The 17,826-nt window shown below is 44.0% G+C and overlaps 1 protein-coding gene across 1 annotated transcript in view; it reads left to right on the top strand.

The window, feature by feature from the left end:
- The window catches only part of ptprn2 (protein tyrosine phosphatase receptor type N2), a 203,171-nt gene that overhangs the window by 45,535 nt on the left and 139,810 nt on the right, over nt 1-17,826 (top strand). Inside the window, exons 4-10 of the mRNA XM_061239019.1 lie at nt 5,471-5,567; nt 5,986-6,112; nt 8,659-9,082; nt 10,213-10,437; nt 11,578-11,618; nt 12,486-12,862; nt 17,001-17,087. Of these exons, the coding sequence (XP_061095003.1) occupies nt 5,471-5,567; nt 5,986-6,112; nt 8,659-9,082; nt 10,213-10,437; nt 11,578-11,618; nt 12,486-12,862; nt 17,001-17,087 (1,378 nt within the window). The remainder of the gene's footprint in view (nt 1-5,470; nt 5,568-5,985; nt 6,113-8,658; nt 9,083-10,212; nt 10,438-11,577; nt 11,619-12,485; nt 12,863-17,000; nt 17,088-17,826) is intronic.

Raw genomic sequence — 17,826 nt, 5'->3', positions numbered from 1 at the left:
TCTTTCACTGCAAAGAGCCATGAAGAACCACAGAAGCAAAGAACCAAGAAGAACCACTGAAGCAAAGTACCATTATGCTGATTGCCAGTGGAAATTAACAGGCTGTCTCTGTGCACATGTAGCATGGTTAGCTCAGCTAGTTCGCTAGTAAGCACGGATGGTGCAGTGAAAGCGAAGGCTGGTAGCAGGTTATCGCGACAACACTCCCCGATGACGTAACCCTCAAATTCAAAAGAACGTTGTTGCCCTTGGCTAGAGGCGATTTCGTCTTTAGCAGACTGGTAACGCGTTCGTTCAACAAAATATTTGGACAAGTGAGAAGCCGGGGTTAAAATCCCACCTCGGACTCAGGCAATTTCTCACCTGTTACACACACATGTGTTGGCACTCGTAGGGCAGTGGTTTACTGTGTGAGTGTGTGCTCAGGTGAGAGGGTCGTGGGGCTGGGTGTGTTCTGCCTGCTGCCTGGTACAGTCTGAGCTCTGTACCGGGTGTGCTGTGGTAATGCACCTTTCAGCATCAACCCAGTGATACAGTTCACAGTCCTCACACATGGATACACGAACAGTCACACACTCGTACAAACACACTCACACACATGCACACATACACTCACCAAGCATTTTATTAGGTATTTATTAGACTTTTTTTTTTTTTTTACTTCTACTGCTGTAGCCTATCCACTTAGAGTTATGATGTGTTGTGTGCTCAGAGATGCTCTTCTGCATACCACTGTTGTAATGTGTGGTGATTTGCGTTACTGTCACCTTCCTGTCAGCTTTGACCAGTCTGGCAATTCTCCTCTGACGTCTCTCATTAAGGCATTTCTGTCTGCAGAAGTGCTGCTCACTGGATTTTTGTTTTTGTTTTTTGCACCATTCTTTGCTAACTCTAGAGACTAGTGTATGTGAAAATCCCAGGAGATCAGCAGTTTCTGAGATACCTAAACCACCCTGTCTCAAACCACCAACAGTCATTCCATGTTCAAAGTCACTTAGATCATATTTTTTCCCCATGGGTTGATGTGAACATTAACTGAAGCTCCTGACCCATATCTACATGATTGTATGCGTTGCACTGCTGCCACACAATTGGCTGATTAGGTAATCACATGAATAATTAGGTGTAATAATCAAAAAATGTTCCTAATGAAGTGCGCAGTGAGTGTGTTATGCATGAATGCTCGCACATACATTTACACACATCCACACGCAAACACATAAGCATAAACACGCACGCACACACACACACACACACACACGCACACAGGCACACACACACACACACAGCCTCCGGCTGGACCCTGTATGCATGTGTGAATGCCATGCCCACATACTGTGCCTTCCAGAGCCGGTCTCCCTCCCCCATCCATAACCCCCTCTGTGCCTTCCCTTGTTTAATGGAACAAACTGTTTGTCCGATGCAGTCAGATCAATTTTACTTTGAAGTGCTGTGCCATTCGTCTGCGTGGTCAGACGGACCAGCGCGGGTCTTTGGCCCCGGAACGCCCACACGCTGCACAGCGTCTGCAGCGTGCTGCCGCGGTTCACTGCACTGGGAGGCGAAGGGAAAGCAATGACGAGGTGTTTCAGATGAAGTGTCAGGTGCTGTAAGATACTGCGTTTTAATGGATGGCTGGCTTCAGAACGCACATCCTCCCGTTTGTTTCCGTCTTCTGCCTCTCATATTACATTTCAAAAGCCCTGAAATTGACACCGTGAGTAAAGTCTGCTCATGTTGCAGTGTATCACATCATGGCAATATGAGCTTTTCCAATCGTAACACCATTAACTAGTGCACACAGTCTCAATTAACCTGACACATCGCATAAACTATGTTGTTGTCAAAGCAGTTAAATATGTGTTCTCATTTGTTGTCCCTCACCCAATGAAATTCAAACGCGATTGCCAGAATCAACTGTAGACCGTTTGCTCATTTTCCTGTACAATAATTAATGATGCAACAATACGCAGCTGAGCCGCCCATTGTCCAATTTTGGTGCCCTAAAATGATATATTATATATATATAAAAAGGCTGTAATTCCTAAAAGGCTCACCCCATATAGGTGCAGTATAAAGACCCTCAAATTAAAGCTGACAGTCTGTGCTTTAAGCTGATAGTTCTTTCTTATCCAATGTGCTGAGGTCTAGAGCGAAAACCACAAAATAAGTCTTAGGGACTACACTCTAGGTATTGATTACTGCATTGTGTGAATGTGCCTGGGAACCCTGTGTACTTGTTCAACTGAATTGCCAGTTACCCTGAGCAATAGGAGATTTTGTGGATGCCTTCATCTGATCCTGTGAAATAAATGTGTTAAAAATTAATAGTGGAGAAAGAAATTGTCATGTCAGTAAGACCTACCTTTCAAAAACAGCAACACACAAAATAGTTGTGTTTGGGTGTTTACATTGAAGCTTAAATTTAAGCTGGTTCCAATGTTGCCATGGCTATGGTTTTCCCGCTCGCTTAAAAAACTATCAGCCGTGGATAGCTGTCCTTGGGATGTAACTACAATGCACCGTGGGCACGAAAGCCTAAATGTATTCCGGGTGTACTGTTTGACAGACATATCAACCGACAAACACATCAACCTGCCAATCTATGGGCAGTTGTTCAGCGTGACACATCTTATGCCTGTCTCTGAGATGACTGAAAGCCTTGTTAAGACCGCAGCCCCCCTGCCCTGTCCTGTCAACTGTCCCATAGCCTGAGGCTCTCACGGGCAGATTACATGTAACCCACATTTCTATCAGACACCAGGAATCAGCTGAACGCAGGTGTAGGGCAGTGTACAGCTCCAGACCCTGGCTTTCTTACTGTTGGATGTCTCCTCTGATTGTGCATGTCACTTGAGCACATGTTCAAACGGGCATTTCCATAATGCGCGTGGTTTTAATGTGCGTTTTCTGGCACACCATCACAGCGGGATTATGAATATCAATGGCACTCCCAAAGATGATTGAAATGTTAAATGTGTCTGCTGTGCAGGATGTTCTATATGATGTTTTCTGTGTTTCCACTCTGATTGATATTAACAATGAAAGACCGTGAATTCTTCAAAGTGCAAATCGTTGTTTGATTGCATAAAATCAAATGCAGGCTCAAACCAAAAGCACAAAAAAGTTCTAGTGAGATTTTACGGAGGTTCGCCCATCTCTCCTGCTCATACGCATCTGTAGATGGGAATTTGGATTGGAGGAGCCCTTTGTTGAAGCAGAACTATTGTTTAATTGACAGACAATGGTATTATTTCATAATGCATAAGTGCATCAGCCCGACAATTATCAGCTGTATTAATTAGGTAGAAATTTGTTGCTAAATTATTCATCCCTCACACCCCCCACCCCTCCCACACACACACACACACACACACACTCTGCTTGCCGTTAACATCAATCGGAAGACAAAACTTAGGGGGAAGAGCATCGGCATTCGAAAAACAGGATGAAACGAGGCGGCGACGGCAGACAGGATCTAATGGCTTCGGAATATTTAGAAGGCCGCTCTGTCGCCGAAAAACATCGGAGCTCGCGGAAACGCTTTCAAAGCCGCGGCGCTAATTAACAGAGGCGTTTTACTGCAGACACTGTCCCGGATTTAACAAGGGAGGCCTCCGCGCACGGCGAAGGGCGCTAGCCTTTCGGGGGGATTTAGAGCCGTATTTGCATGATATTAAGTACTCCGCCGGCGGAATAAGCAGGGCCGAGGTTTTCTGAGGAGCACCCAACCATGTAGAGGAAAGGCAGATAGCGGAGTTCCTGCTTTAGAGAAAGCCAGGTGGCTGCTGGGACTTTTCACACCCATTTCAGAGCCTCTTTCACTTCACTTTCACCTCTAAGACATGGCCGGGGGCACCGGTATCCCACACCACACTGCTCTCTGTCTGTTACAAAAGGGCTGAACTGACTGCCGTCCCTCATAGCTAGCTCTATGTACGGTAGCAGCCTGTAGCAGCTGGTTTAGTATTGAAATGTAGTTTGTAAGTTTATTTTTTTTGTTAAAAGCAGCTGCGAAATGATTATACTGAACTTGAAAATGAAGTTGTTTTGTTTTAGCCGCTCACTGAAGAGTGCTGTAGCTTCGGGAGAAGGATTGTCTCTATTTCAGAACTCTGGTCCACAACTGTCTGCCTTCTGTTCACCAGGCATCATGGGACATTGTTTCTGCGTTGCTCCGAAGCCTTTTCTGGTTGCTGTAAGAGCAAATTAGCATGCCTAATTGTGTGGTTGGAAAGAATAGACTAACAAGGTCATATCTCAGCAATATTTAAATAGGCTTCTGTAATTCCACATAGTCACCTTTGATAAATAACCCTCAGGAATTATTTCAGCTTTTTCAGAATGCAAAAAATAAATAAATAAATAAATAAATAAATAACAGCGATGCCCTCTTCTTGAATAGCTAATAATTAAAAATATTTTGCAAGAGTTCATAGACAGCCTCCAGTTCTGTTCATTATCTGTCCTCACAAATACACGCAAGTCATTTGTGCTGTGTGACGTCCAATCACGGTGCACCATAGCCACGGCACATCTCTGTACGTGACCTCTTCTCAGGCCAGAACGCACTCCTGGAATCTTCCGGATACGGGGCTGAATTCAAGGGTTACATAGTGCACTGCGTGCCCTTTGAACTAAGCACAGCTCGTTAAGCATGCTCTGGTAATTAGCAGAGATGACAAAACACGGAGCATTCTTTCGTTACTGGCTGCGGACACTAAATGACACGTTCTTCGGATGTTCTCCGACATTGACATTCGGGAAAGAAAACCTTGGGCAATCCTGGGCTGTCGACTGCAGATGTCACATGACATTCCAGAAATTTCCAGCATGGTGCTGAATGCTTTGTGAAGCCGGGCGTGTTTTCCCTGAATGTTTCTCAAATTAGTGTGTCGACTTCAGCCGGCAGTCATGATGATGGTTTTTCACAGAAGCCCAGTTTGGTTTTCTCCTGTGTATTTTTTAGTCTGTGCAGAAATAAGCCCTGCTGCGATTAAAGACCCTCAGCAAAGACAGAGATAGTTACCTTTGTCAGTTACACTCTTCCCCATTAAGAATACGCCTCAACAGAAAAGTGTGGAAAACATCACTCTTTCACATATTCCTGGAGAAATTGCATAAAGGAGACCAGGGAAATATAACGCTGTTTCTCTATCCAAGTCTTCATACACACATACTGAAAGGCGAAATCATTAAATGCTTTAAATCATGCCATGCTTCAAGTAAACGTTTTTTTTCTTTTTCTAACAGTAATCCACATTGCACACGCTTTCTTGAGCACGCTTACAAAAGAAATTACAATCAAGCGTACGATTGTGAAGCTCATTTATTCTTCTCTCTATTGTGGAATGGAGCAGGGTGCTTTGGGCAGCTGATGCATGGTCTAGCCGTATTATGTGGGGCTTTGTTTGTGCCAGACAGATGCAGACAGGGCTAGAGCTCAACTCTTGTGCCATTCTCTCGACAGGCTTGAGTTGGCAAGATGACGCGACCCAGAAGGCAGTTTCCAAGGAGCTCTCCAAACTTCGGCGGGTTTCCAACAGACGTCCCGAGACTGGTCCCAGGTGAGTGCTCATAACCTGCACATTTCAAAGAACAGACCTGGGCTGCCCATTGGTTGCAAGCATGACTGACACAGAGAACAGCGAATGCCAATTGGCCATGAGCTTGACTGACACGGAGAACAGCGAATCCCAATTGGCCATGAGCTTGAGTGACACAGAACAGCAAATCCCAATTGGCCATGAGCTTGAGTGACACAGAACAGCAAATCCCAATTGGCCATGAGCTTGACTGACACAGAACAGCGAATGCCAATTGGCCATGAGCTTGACTGACACAGTGAACAGTGAGTCTGTTTCTCCACGCAGAGTCAGTCAGACCACTGCATCCATATGGACTCTTCCGGCCTTGGTACCATGCGTGCTGTAGCCTTGCGCCGTGCTTTCTTCACTGGTGTGCCTCTGTATTGGCTCTGTACAGGAAGCTCAAACCGGTGGAGGTGGGGCTAAGCCGATCCCTGAAGAAGTACCTGCAGAACCTCAGCTTCATACCCCGGCCGGCTGCCCCGCCCAGCTCCAGACTAAAGGCAGACACCCCCTTTAGCAAGGTAAGAGGCCCAATCCCGCCCATATACAGTGTGTGTCTCCCTCTGTTGTGAACCCTACCCCCTAGGGGTGGGTGATGTCACTAATGCCTCAATACTAGTTCACTTTCCTGCTTAGTATGGTTTTCAGGCTATGCTGCATGTGATATGCTTATGACTTCCGCATATGCTAGTAACATTAGCGTTCCCACTAGCACCTCACGTTTCTCAACCCCACTCTAGTCCAGTTGATCGGCTTGCTAAGTTGCACGTGCAGATGCAACAAGTACAGTGTGTTCAATTAAACTCTTCATATCATTGCATTACACTCTGCAAAGGCACACAAGCACAATGTACAAGGCGGCTAGAAATGTTGTGACCTGTCACCCACTTCTATAACTATATCTGTTCAGTATTAGCGGTCTTATTTTGTCATGGAGTGTGTTAGGCTGTTGTTGTCATCTAGTTTCTCATGTGGCCATTAAGGCAGGGATAGGTCAATCTGGTCCTGCATGCTGCGGTCGCTCGCTAGCCTAGCCTCGTCATTAACGCGATGCAAACCAAAGGCAGCCGCCCTCATTAGCAGCAGTCCTGCGGGAGCCCCCTGAAGCGATCTGTTTAAATCAGGATAGAGGGTGATGTGTCTATATGCTTAGCGGGAATGGCGGTGGGCCTCCCTGCTGGTCTGATGGCATTAAGGCCTCTGACACCAAAGACAGGTGAGAGCTGCCTATTCATCAACCTGGAGAACAGACAGCCCTGCTGAAGGAGAGATACCACACCTTTGATTTGATGTCATGGAGTGTGTTAGGGGCACTCAATAACGTGACTTGCTTTTTCGCGGCCCTATTCTTTATATTATATCAAGAGTTAGCTTGGTGGACTTAAATAGCAAGTAGGTCATTGTTTCTTTGTTCCATAAACATGTTTTTTTATGTAAATACATATGGTGATAGGTATTACAATGTGTAAATGAAAACAGCAACCGTAGCTTAAATAAGCCCCTGATATTTTTCAGGCCGTGCCATTTTTCAGGAGCCCTGGATTTTACCTTAAGAAGCATAAACCAGTGCACTGGAGTGTGCTTGGCTTCTTTTCAAAAAATAATTGCTGGAGTCAAGATAGGGTACAAACAGATGCTTTAATTAAAATAGAAAAAGATAAGCCAGCTGAATGATCAAAGAAAAATATTAACAATAGACACTAAAACCCAACGGGGGGAAAAGAAATCTCTTCTGCCCAGGCGGAATATACAGTGATACAAACAGCATTATAAAGCTGGCTTCACTGACCTGACTTAAGTGTGGGCTGCTGGGAGCTGGCTGTGTTGGGCTGCTGAGCCTCTGCACTTCATTATTATTGAAGGCTTTGCCAGGAGTTTAACTCTACAGCCTGCATTAGCATCTGTTGCATCTGTTGGTGTAAGCAAGTATGTTTATGGGTTATAGCCATACAGGGATACTTTATTGCACTCTTTTCATTAAAGTACAGTGCAATAAAGGGTTTAGGCCAAATGCTTTTGTTATTCCCGTTTGGTAGAGCCCAAAAAACATTTAAAGGAAAATGACAGTATATGTGCATCCTGCTTACAGTAGGACAGGCTAAAAATGTTTTCTTAATATAAATATGTGAAAAAGACCCTACTAATGCTACCTACAGAATCTAGTCATAATGTAATATCAGACCGCCACATCCACTTTGTTAGCAGCTATCCCACTGATGTAATCTACTACTAATCTACTGTTGTATCTGAGGCCAGCAAGCTTTGCAACCTGAGCCTGTGTGTAGTGGAATCGCCTGAGGTAGGGCTTACCTCAACAGATACAGCGGGTCTGAGGAAGCACAGCCATAGGGACTAGAACATTCTAGACTTCACATCCCAACTCTGATATGTTGAGATGCATACTGTGCATCTGCACGGATTCCCCCCATTTGGTGCATTTAACTACCTTAATCCATTCCTCACCCCTCACTTAACTAGCCTATTCCAAAAAATCAGAAACTTTTCAAATGCTTTTGGATGCCATCCATTTTATGAAACACTTTTAAACATATAAAATGTATTTGAAACTCTCCAAATAACCCTGGCATACCAGTGACTTTGTGATTACTGAGCCCACCAATGCTATCTTTCCTCTTAATGATTACAAGTTTATTTTGCTATGCCTGTTGTTTGGGCTGTTGACAGATGCCAATAACAGACTCCAAAGGCAATCAAAAGCTGAGAATCATGACTTGATGCTGACAGCTCTCATACCTGCTCTAAATATTTGGGACAAATGGCTTCACAGGTGTTTCTGTCATCAACTGTGAAGCCATTTGTCCTAAATATTATGGTGCCCTGAAATGGGAGGACAATGTCTAAAAAGTGCAGTAATTTCTACATGGTGCAACCAAAATGTTAAAAAAATTTTTTTTACTACTATTTAATAAATGCTGCAAATGCTGCAATTTAACCAAATGTGAATTGCATGATTACAAATATCTGGCGTACAGAGTCAAAACAAGAAAAAAAACGATCTCTGTACAAAGACATATGGAGCTCACTGCATGTGTGCTTCTCTCATAAGGCTCTGTACCAGGGCACACCCTCGGCTCTGAAGGCCTTCGCCCTGCTCCCAGCCAAGGGCCCCCCTGTACCAGCTGCCCCAGCAGGCCTCTCCAGGCCCCCCCCGGGCAAAGCCCGAGTGTTGACACTGCTGGCCGCCCTGCAGCAGTACCTGGGGAGGAAGCCTCCAGCCCAGCTCCCCGCCGCCGCCCGCCCCCCTCCCAAGGCGCAGGCCTCCCCGCCGTACGCCGATGGCGTGCTCCCCGTCCTCGGCACCCAGGCCGAGAGCGCTCGCCCCCAGGGAGACGCGGACATGTTCGCGGGAAGGGTCCCTTTCCAGATGGTTCCGGAAACTTCCAAACCCCAGAGGCCCCAAACTGACAGGCTTCTCCTCAAGGCGGGCCCCAGTCCAACGATGACCAAGGAACCCCTCAGTGCAGTGGATGGTAGGCTTGTCTTTGTGTTGGAGGGTGTTCTCTGTATATGTCCTGTTAAGAGCCATTTATTCATGTCACCCATGTACATTAACATCTGGGAGATATTTTCTTGGGGCTGATGAAATGGACTGTCATCCCTGCCTGCTGAAAAAAAACAGCTCAAGCTAGGTTTTTAAACAGCAGGTTGACCAGTTCAGACCAGCACCCAGCTCAACATGATTTAGCTGGTTCACCAGTTCAAGCTACTGTATGTTTTGAAACAGCACTGGTTCATCAGCTCATACCCAGATAGACCAGCTTCATGACCAACTCAGTTTTCATGCTGGTCTAGCTGGCATAGCTGAGTTATACAGCACGGATTCTTGTCATACAAACCAATGTTGATTTAGTTTGCTTTGCACACAAAGGAAATTATTGGAAATGGTAAAGCAATATTTACTTTACTATACTTCTTTGCATTTTTTTTTCAATTCAATTCAATTCAATTTTGTATTTCATTTGAATGTATTTAATGGTTTGCCTTTTGTATAGACTTGGGTATTGTGTATTGTGAATGATAGGGCAATTATGGCCGCAATGTATGTCTTCTCTAAGAATACATGTCCTTCTCAGAAATGGACCATGTTTGCATCTTCTCTGGCAGTACAGTGTGTTTTTTCCTTTCAAATAACACATTCGCTGTTCTCAGAGAACCTTCTCTTCCTGCTCAGAGAAATGTTTCCTCCACCCAAGAGAACATTTTCTTCCCTATTTGAGAAAATGGTTTCCTTGTCATGTTTTCTCTTTTTCTCTCTCATTGTCACTTTCTCCCTCCCTCTATATCTCCCTTTTCCTCACTCTGTCTCTTTTTCTCTCTTTGTCTGTCTTTGCCCATTTCTCCCTCTCTCCCTCTCTCTCCCCGTCTCTCTCTGTCTCCCCTCTCTCCCTCTCCTCTCTGCCTCTTGTCAAATTTGAATTCAAATGAGCTTTATTGGCATGACATACATACATGCATACATACATATTGCTTCTCATTCTCCCACCCTTTCTCCTTCTCTCTCTCTGTCTGTTTGTTTCTCTCTCTCTCTCTCCCCCCTCTCTCTCTTTCTCTCTCCCACCCTATCCCTCTCTCTCTCTCTCTCTCTCCCTCTCTCTCTCAGAGACGTTCATCCAGAATGTGGTGCAGCAGTTGGGCAGGCACAGCGTGAACGTGGACGCTCTGAGCCCCAGGGAGCTGGACCAGCTGGGTGACATCATCGCCGACACGCTGCAGGTGGTGGATGAGGGCGGGGCGAGAGAGGACCAGCGAGACGTGAAGAGAGAACCTCCTTCCTCCTCCAGCGTGGACCAGGACCGGGAGCTGACAGAGAACACCGCTCCCCCAGGTACCTTCAGCCAGCAGCTGCCTGAGAAGGCCTTGCTCCATATGGGCTGCTCTGGTCTGGTGGGTGGGTGGATGGGTGGGTGGTTTGAGTTTCATAGACTGAAGGCACTGGCCCTTTTATATATTACACTCTCAGAAATAAAGGTATGAAAAGTGCCTAAAAGTTTCAAATGCCTGTCACTGGGGTGGTACAATAAAATTGTACCCCTAGCCAGCAATATATAATTCATTTGTACCTTTTTTGGTTGGAAAACAAATTAGTACCCAAAGACAACATCACTGTAATTTCAGGGTACATTTGGGAAATCGACGAATACAAAATGTACCTCCACTGTCATGTTATTTCTGAGAGTGATATTGTAAGTGTGCGCAGTGTACACTGCTGCCTTTACACTTCTACACCACCAGGCCACACAGATCCCAGTGCTTTTAATATCCGGATGGGCCTGTAGCCTAGTGGTTAAGGTAAACGACTGGGACACGCAAGGTCGGTGGTTCGATCCCTGGTGTAGCCACAATACAATCCGCACAGCCGTTGTTGGGCCCTTGAGCAAGGCCCTTAACCCTGCATTGCTCCAGGGGAGGATTGTCTCCTGCTTAGTCTAATCAACTGTACGTCGCTCTCGATAAGAGCGTCTGCCAAATGCCAATAATGTAATGTAATGTAAATCCATGTTTCTTCATAATTGAAGGTCCAAGGTTCCATATCTAACCTCTGTGGCACTTTGTCCCTAACTTTGAAAAGAAAAACTTTGTTTTTTTGTTTTTTTTCTGACATGCACACATCAACTAGACTTTGGCAGTCACCAAAATAAATTAAATGTATTATGTCAGAAAAATAATGTATGAGCACTAAATAATAAATGTTGTTTATTACTGAAATGTCTTTGGTAATGACTTGGGCCTGCAGCAGTTTGATTGAGACTGACACAGCCTAAGAAAGGACTAGATGAGAATACACATTCAAAGTGTTTCTTTCCCGCGTGGTTGGTAACAGTTGTTGGGAATTGTTCAGTAACTAGAGTGAGCCGCAAGGAGTGCCACTATCCATCAACACGGCTGATGTATTGAAGCAATACTAAGGAGGATTTATTTGGTTTTAGAATAAACTGTTATTTTGTGCTGTTTTCTATTGTGGCAGAACAACAAATTGAGGAAGGGAAGCCAGACTCCAGTGACAAGGTACTTGCGATTCTTTTAACAAGATGAATGGTTTTATAACGTGCATAAATGTCAAGCTGAACAAAACGTGTGTTGGTATTGCGCTGTTCTGTGAAGGTTGTTCAGGGGTCTGCTTTGTCCTAACTCTATGAAAGGAGGGAATAACTTTGTTTTATTTGGTCAATAGGAAGAGCCAGAAACACCACACAGTGTAGTTTCATTATGTATGAGAAACAATGTGAATCTTGGGACATTATGTTTGCCTCGGTAGGAACACAGCACATAACTAAGTTGTTTGGTCGGCAGTTCTTTAAAAAAAAAAAAAATCAGTCATAGGGAGTCATACCTGAAAGTTATTGTTAGTTAATATATTTAGTGTCCATAGAAAGAAATATATGATAGCTTGTAGTTTCTTTGCTCATGTGGGTGACAAAGCAAAATAATGTTGTTATGGTACACATTCTTTTTCATAACATCTTGCAAAGATAAAGCACCTTTAAGGATTTTTAACGGTGCCGTCATGGCTTCCTTGTGGTACTCCACATAAAATAAGATACAGTGCCTTCCGTACCATTTGGGACAAAAACATATTCTTTCTTGATTTGGTTCTGCACTCTACAATTTTAGATTTGTAATCAAAAAATTCACGTGTGGCTAAAGTACAGATTCTCAATTTTTATTTAAGGGTACATTTAAGTTTTACTGTGTAGACATTACTGCAATTTTTAGACATAACCCCCCCCCATTTCAGGGGACCATAATAACATTCTGGAGGGCACTGCGTTTTTCAGTCTTATACAGATGCTGCCACAGGAGTAATTTGGTGTGAAGGGAATACAGTCTATGTGTGAATTGCTAAGACACGCTGTCCCACGTTTTTGGGCACAGAGCACAATCTTCCTCAGCAAGTTGTTAGCCTACCTGGACAGCAGCTCTGCTACCGACACCCCCAGACAGGCCACGGAGAGGGAGGGGGGCCCCGCTGCTGACGAGAACGGGGCGGGGACCGAGGACGTGAGGAGCAGGACCGTCCAATCAGAGGCCTCCGTGGAGAAGAAGGAGGCGGGACCAGGGGATTCCGCCGAGCTGCTGGAGGTGGAGCGCTGGATCCAAGGCCCCGCCCCCGTCGTCATGGCTGCGGCCGTCGCCGAGCCGGAGAGGAAAGCCGACGTTGTGGAGAAGGAGGCGGAGCTAAAGCTAGACGTCCAGTCCGACTCCGCCCAGGAGAGCCAGGGCGAGTTCGTCTACATCATAACAGACCATGAGTGAGTATCTCTGAAAATCCCAGACTCAATAGGAAATAAAAACACTCTTATCCCGCGTTGCCAAACAGCCCGTTTAGTATGTACGGCACATCCAAGGTCTCTATTCCCTCAAGTTCTGTATATGGAAGTGTAATTAAAAGAGCATTATATGAGCTCTCTATGAAGCAAAGTGGATTAATTTCTAAAGATCTCTGCTGTAGGTTTAAATATGGCAACATAATTTCTATCTCTCTAAACATACTCTGGCATTGCTCGCAGAGGAGAAATGCATTTTGCATGTTTTTAAAATGGGCTGAAGAACATCATCACTTAGATACAGCTATTTATGTATTTGTTCTGCTGTTGAGCCAGGGTCTGTGTGGTTAATGCCGCTTTAACCCGAATAGAGTTACAGCTTCTGTAGTCTGTAGGCGTGCAAATCAGCTTTCTAAAACATACATGTTTTTAATGCCTTTGAAGTGCATTAATTGGCAACAGACATGAACCAGCTTGGCTCAAAGGGTAAATATATTTCAGAATCTGTAGTGTATTAATTATGTACATTTCCTCTGTTGATATTTTCTGCTTTAGTTCTGTGTGATGTTTGTGAGTGTGCTGCCCCCATGGATTTGATGTGGAACAGACAACACACAGTAGTCAACAATTAAGATATGGAGACAATAGAATCTCCACCTATCTGACAGTTTCACGACATGCATCAAATATCATTTAATCATGTGCCTGGAATGTGAACGCAGTTCGGGGTATGGCCTGCAACGTTTGAGGTTTTATCTGTGTGCATGTGAAATGACACTGAGAAACTTAGTAGTGAGGATGATAACTAAGAAAATGAGGAAGACAGTGATGGTGATGATGATGGTGATGATGGTGATGACGATGATGATGATGGTGATGTTGATGATGGTTATTATGATGATTATGATGGTGATGATGATGATGATGATGGTGATGATGATGATGATAATGATGATGATTATGATGGTGGTGATGATGATGATGATGATGATGATGGTGGTGATGTGATGTTGATGATGGTGATGATGATGATGGTGATGATGTGATGGTGATGATGGTGATGATGATAATGATGATGATGATGATGGTGATGATGGTGATGTGATGGTGATGGTGATGATTGCTATTACGATGATTATGATGGTGATGATGATGATGGTTATTATGATGATTATGATGGTGATGGTGATGATGATAATGATGATGATGGTGGTGATGATGATGGTGGTGATGATGATGATGGTGATGGTTATTATGATGGTGATGTGATGGTGATGATGATGATGGTGATGATGATAATGATGGTGGTGATGATGATGATGGTGGTGATGATGGTGATGTGTTGTTGATGATGGTGATGATGATGATGGTGATGATGGTGATGTGATGGTGATAATGATGATGGTGATGGTGGTGATGATCATGATGGTGATGATGGTGATGATGATGGTGGTGATGGTGATGGTGATGGTGATGGTGATGGTGATGATGATGATGACGGTGATGATGGTGATGTGATGGTGATGATGATGGTGATGATGGTTATTATGATGATTATGATGGTGATGATGATGATGGTTATTATGATGATTATAATGGTGATGATGATGATGGTTATTATGATGATTATGATGGTGATGGTGATGGTGATGATGATGATGATGATGGTGGTGATGGTGATGGTGATGATATGGATGAGGATGATTTATTAAGTTTTACTAATCTTCCTAGTATCATATGACTGGACTAGACCTTTTATTTACACGGTATTCTCCCTCTTATCTGACTCCCTCATATCTAATCTCTCAGACTCATATAATAGGAAAATATCCATACATGATCCAAGGCATGGCTAAATGTGAACAGTTCATCTTTAATTAAAAAAAAATATATATATATATATATATATATATCAGTGGCAGTACACCACGGCAGAGTGAAGAGAATCTGTGCTCCCGAATCTTTCCCGTGTCAGGGCTTTAAAACCCTCTGCTCGGTGTAATCAGAAAAGTGTCAGCTGTCTGTTCCTCGTCTGTTAAACAGACAGGGCTTGTGTAGGTGGGCTTGCGTCAGGGGGGATGGGGGGGGGGGGGGGGGCGATGGGACGATGGTGGTCTAGACAGGCTCTAGAGGAGTGGGTCACCTTTGGGGAGAGCCAGTGGGTCACCCCCACCTCCTCTCAGCACCCTGCTGCGACCCTCCCAATGTTGCAGCTGTGGCGATTGCATGGCTGTTACCCAGAATGTGCAGTAGCGTGGCGCTAACTCGCTTATCTGACATCTCCTGACATTGGAGGGAGGCGAAGCCTGCGGGGAAACGCGCCAGCGTCAACAAGCCACTTTTCACGGCCCCGGCTGTTAGATTCCCGCCGGTGGGACTCAGACGTGCCTCGAATGGCTCCCACCGATCTTTCAACTGCATTTTCTCTCCTCCTCCAACAACGCTTGTACAGAAATATCCAATTTTTCCTTAAAGGAACCCAGTCAAAGCGAGTGTGTTGATTCATGTGTTTTCATTCTCTTTAATTCAGGATCAGTGCTGCTGGATTATGCTTTTTTGCATTTCTTCTTTTCACTGAAGCAGGAACATTTGCCAATAACAGGATTTGTCAATAGCAGAGCTGCCATGCCATGGCATCGAGTCTCGCAACTGGTGTTAAAAATGTGAACATTTATAGCCAACCCCAACTGTTTCTTTGCGAAATGGTTAATTTCCTTTAACACATAAGCAGACACACAAACGCCCACACATGATATCTATTATACTTTGTTCACCTAATTTTAGTTAATGGTTGCATTAAATAAAAGCTAACTAAAAACATAAGACTCTAAAACAAATATCTGGACTGTGATGTCACCCATTGACTTTCTATGGGCTTGTGAAGCTTTGATAGTTTTTCTGCCACATTTTACAAATTAGAACCAGAGACCCTGTGTATTGCACAGTGACTGGCCAGTGACAAAATATATTTAAAGTATTGTCCAAATGACACAATTACTTTACAAATCAGCATATGGGAAATACACCTATTTTGTCTGTTTGACTTTGCATTTTGACCGCATTGGTACCATTGACGTATAATAAAGCAGGTGGCCTTATTAGACCTGCTGTATACTGGAGCCGGCTGCGGTAGAGAGCTAGGAAGTGAGCTTCAAAAATGTTGCCCAGGCTTTGGCTCCTTTTGGCCATACCTCTCACTGTGACACATTTGGATTTGTTATTGTTTCTTATTTATTAGGGCAATGTTTGTAACAAGTACCTTCTTTTTCTCAAATTGTGAGATATTCTGCTCCATTTGGTGTGGGAAACATTCAAAGTTAGCTGCACCAGTAGAAGCCTGTTCCAGAATATTATGCCATTATAATCACTTATAATTATGATTATAATTATGATTATTAATATCATACTTTTGAACAAGTTGGTTTTGTCTGCACCTAGTGATAATAAGACATTTATGGAAATGTGACTATTTGTTATTGGGAAGTCAAAAATCTACTTGTTTACAGACTTGTTTATTATTGGACATGCGTGTGTTCTCTGTATATTTAAAGCAATTTTTAATGGGTATCAGATCTTTTGTAAACATACATTTTTTTAAATAATACAACATATTCATGCACCGCGCTCTAGATTTAAGCTACTAAATGAGTATCTTCTGTGTGAACACTATGTAAATGTTTACACGTTTAAAGATGTGTCTGCGAGGCGCAGAAGCTCGGCTCTCGGCCTCGTAAGTGAGGCGGTTCTTGTGCGGTCTCTTTGTTTGACCGGTATTCCTTGGGCGTCGGCGCTGGACGCTCCAGGGTCCGGGCTGAACCAGTGAGGCTCCGGGCCCGGCCAGCGCTGAACCACAGCTGTATCATAGAGCCATTACACTTCCTAACAATTCCATTTACACCTTATTGTTTGTCTCATTGCTGGAAAATGCAGGTGATTTATCATGCCTGGGGAAGCACCTGATCCCAATTCCCCGGGCACGCGGCTTGCCGTGTGACGGGAATGCGATGTGTGGGAGCCTGCCCACTCCAGCAGGCCAAGGTGACAACTCTGTTGGGACCTTTCGCCTGCTGAGTATTGACAAGTTCCATTTTTAACGCCGTGGTTCTCCCCCTCCTCTCGCCAGCTCTCTCAGCACAGACGACGGCCTACGCTTAATGGACCTGCTGGCTCGCCGCGTCAACCTGCGTCTCAACGACTTCCTTCAACGTTCGTACGTATCTGCGCATTTTTTTCTGTGTCCATTTCCACACTCCACAATCTCCATTTTGGTATTGCAGGGTTTGGTTGATAGGCTGTCATTACAGCCATTCACCTTCAATCTGCCTAACTGCATCTGCTGGCCGTCCTCCTGGACCGAGCCTTAAGGCTTTCAGCCGCGTGCTAGCCAGAATAAATGAGATATCTGTAAAGGCTGTGTATATTAGATTTAGATCTTCAGATTACATTGAACAATTGAAGGCAATTACATTGAATAGAGCACAGTTACATTGAAGGATTGCAGCATAAACATGTTGCACTACTTATATTTACATTGCCTTCTTTTGGAATTGAAAATACCCAAAGTCCAAAAATAAAGATGCAAAAACATGATAACCAACTTTCACCAAATGTAATTAGTGTTCCTGGACATTTTAGTGCAGACTACTATGTAAAATGAGCAGATGTAACCATTTGATAGACAGACTAATATATGCTGTTCTTTCACAGTTTTATTGGGTTTTATTGGTTTTTGCCAATGACTGGCATATTCTTTTTTTTTCTTTTTTTACTTGTGCCAATTTTAAGTAATTGCCATTGTCATTCATATTAAAAAGAACCAGTGATTGTTTGTTTGTTTGTTTCTAAGATGGAAACAACATTGATCAAAAGCTTCTCGCTATTTTTTGGTGTATTCATACCTTCGTTCTGTACATCTGCTTTTTTACACCAGACAAAGATCAATTTACTCA

Source organism: Conger conger, chromosome 4, assembly GCF_963514075.1.
Source record: "Conger conger chromosome 4, fConCon1.1, whole genome shotgun sequence".
Classification (NCBI taxonomy): Eukaryota; Metazoa; Chordata; class Actinopteri; order Anguilliformes; family Congridae; genus Conger; species Conger conger.
The sequence above is the reverse complement of the archived record's forward strand: the minus strand, read 5'-3'. Positions and strand labels throughout refer to the sequence as shown.